This window comes from Montipora capricornis, chromosome 13 (genome assembly GCF_036669925.1).
Source record: "Montipora capricornis isolate CH-2021 chromosome 13, ASM3666992v2, whole genome shotgun sequence".
In the NCBI taxonomy this organism is placed as follows: domain Eukaryota; kingdom Metazoa; phylum Cnidaria; class Anthozoa; order Scleractinia; family Acroporidae; genus Montipora; species Montipora capricornis.
In genome coordinates, this window is record NC_090895.1 from 25,639,561 (window position 1) to 25,642,060 (window position 2,500).

At 40.3% G+C, this 2,500-nt stretch overlaps 1 protein-coding gene across 3 annotated transcripts in view; it reads right to left on the reverse strand.

Moving 5' to 3' along the window:
• The window catches only part of LOC138028439 (uncharacterized), a 28,783-nt gene that overhangs the window by 5,622 nt on the left and 20,661 nt on the right, over positions 1–2,500 (reverse strand). For all 3 annotated transcript variants that reach the window (XM_068875981.1, XM_068875980.1, XM_068875982.1), the window contains exon 2: positions 1,839–2,207. In XM_068875981.1, coding sequence (XP_068732082.1) covers positions 1,839–2,207 — 369 coding nt within the window. The remainder of the gene's footprint in view (positions 1–1,838; positions 2,208–2,500) is intronic.

Genomic DNA, 2,500 nt, shown 5'->3' on the forward strand with positions numbered 1-2,500 from the left:
GTCACCGTGGCAACGGGCAAGCCCTGTAAAAACACCCCTCATTTTGTCTTTAGTTACTTATATCTCAAAAACGAACTCGGTGACCCCCATTTTTTATTTCTGAAAAGTAATTAGAAAGGCATGTTAAAACTTTCTGCAAAGTTCTAAAAAATTCTGTCTAGCGGATTTAGAGCCACCTTAATTTTGTAATTTTTTTTTAAGGAAGCTCTGACTCCTCTTGACACAATTTTTATAAAATTTGCCGAAAGTTTCATCGTGGCCTTCTAATTACTTCTTAGCAATAAAAAAGGAAGGTCACCGAGTTCGTTTCAGAGATATGAGCAACTAAATCCAAAATATAGAGTGTTTTTGCTGGGCTTTTCAGTTGCCAAGGTAACTTATTACATCACAGTAATGATCACATCTCCTTTGGAAATAATCGATGTTTCATATGGTACCATAACATTGCTGTTAGGTGATGCACTGTTGTAGCGTTATTCGAGTCTTCTAAGTGTTGAAACCTTTTTGAGCCTCCTTAATTCTTGAAAGCACTTTAGCACAAAACCTTGTTTAGATACACATGTCCACACACGTGCACCTAATTAGATGCACGCTTACTTTTCACATCCAACTCGAAGTGTCCCTTTGCTACCTATTTCCGACAAAAAGGTAAGGGTAAAGGTTTGCGTTATTTTTACCTTGGGGTAAATGTAGCTGTTTATCTTTACTGCAGGAGAAGCATTTGTGGGACATATCGTGAAGTTGATTGTCTGTAGTCGGAGACACAAGTGATGTTGAAATTGGAGAGAGGGGTAAGGAGACACTTCATGACGCTTATTGAAATCGGCGTGTATCTAATTAGGAATAAATATTTTGAGCAAGAGCCGATACACAGTAGATTTGATTATTTAGAGGTGTACTACATTTCGGCTGGCCAAACCAGCCTTCTTCAGCGGGTGCAATGAGAATTCTTATTAAAATTCTGATTCAAATTCTCATTGTGCCTGAAGAAGGCTGGTTTGGCCAGTCCACGGTCGCCTCTTGTATTAGTGAAAGCTATTCTTAAGAGGAAATAAACTGAAGACTTGAAGCCGAAATATAGTACACCACTAATAAATAATCAAATCTACGTGGTATCGGCTCTTGCTCAAAATATTTATTCTCAACTTGTAATTACGCTGAGCAGATCAAGCCACTGATCCAGCGTACACCGACAGGAAGATTGTCCACGGTTGCTTGCTTCAAAACCCTTCCGAAGATATCGTTGACGTCACCTGGCTATAGGGAAGATATTCAAATGTGCCAGCCACAAGAACAAAAGATCCTTTATTTCGACAGTCAATGAAGTTCTGGTGGTTGCATTAATGACAATAGGTGACGTCAACGATAACTTCCCTATTGTTATAGAGGGAGGTTTTTGAGCCACAGTCGGAAACCATACAATCTAAGTGTGGTAATCATCAAGTTCGATTTCGTTAGGAAAACAGCTCACTTCCGTTGCGGTTCGTGGCTTTAAAATGTCTCTTGCTTGATTTAAAGATTCATCATATTCCAACCAAAGCATTATTTCGTGCAAAAAAAAGAGTTCTTTCGTTCCAGTGATTGCCACATTTAAATAAGAAATAGAATCCTTTTGAACAGATATATTCTCCCCTTGTGTTTTTGGTCTAAGGTCCATTTTTTAATCAATCACGATAGTTAGCCTTTGTGACACTTGACCTACGTACGTTCGATTTTCAGGATCGATTTTTACGAAATTGAAAATCCCAACAGTGTCGCTTCGAAATCGCACCAAAAAATTGCTCTCCCAGTTTATATGTAAATTGGCCTTGATTGCGAGTTTTTGGCCCAAAACTTACCATTTTCGTCTACAAACTTGAGTGTTACATTGCCAGGCAATGGGTTTGCTCCATTCCAAAGCACAATGCTGCACATGAAGTTTTGTGCATGGCAAGGTTGCACCTTGCGAATAAATAGGCTGCCGTCATCTCTTGAGATGCTGAAACCCTTGTACAAGATTCTGCCAACTTCCATTTGGCCACCTTCGTTCATCCAGGCAAAAAGCTCCAATTGTTTTGTAAAGCAATTGTCAGTCCACAGGTACCATCTGATGTAACGAAAACGACCCTCTCCCACCTCGAGTGCTTCACTAAAAGTAGGGCAGGGTAATGTAATATTCTGGCCACGACGAACATAAACAACGGGTTCCGACGGTTCCGTTGGGAGACCTGAAAAAATTATCACACAATGATATAGAATAAATTAAATGTCGCCCGATGTGAAGGAATCCGGAATCCAGCAAATGCGAGACTTCCGGAATCCATTGTATGAAATCCGGAATCCACGAATTTCGATGGAAACCAGGGCCCATTTCGGTGGAACCCATGAGGTTGGAATCAGGAATCCACGACTCGGGATCCGGGATCTACTAGGACCACCTAGATTCCCTTACAAAGGGCGAGCAATGATCATTTCTTTTAACTACGGAAATTAAAATACATGTGAAGCAACAACTCAACTG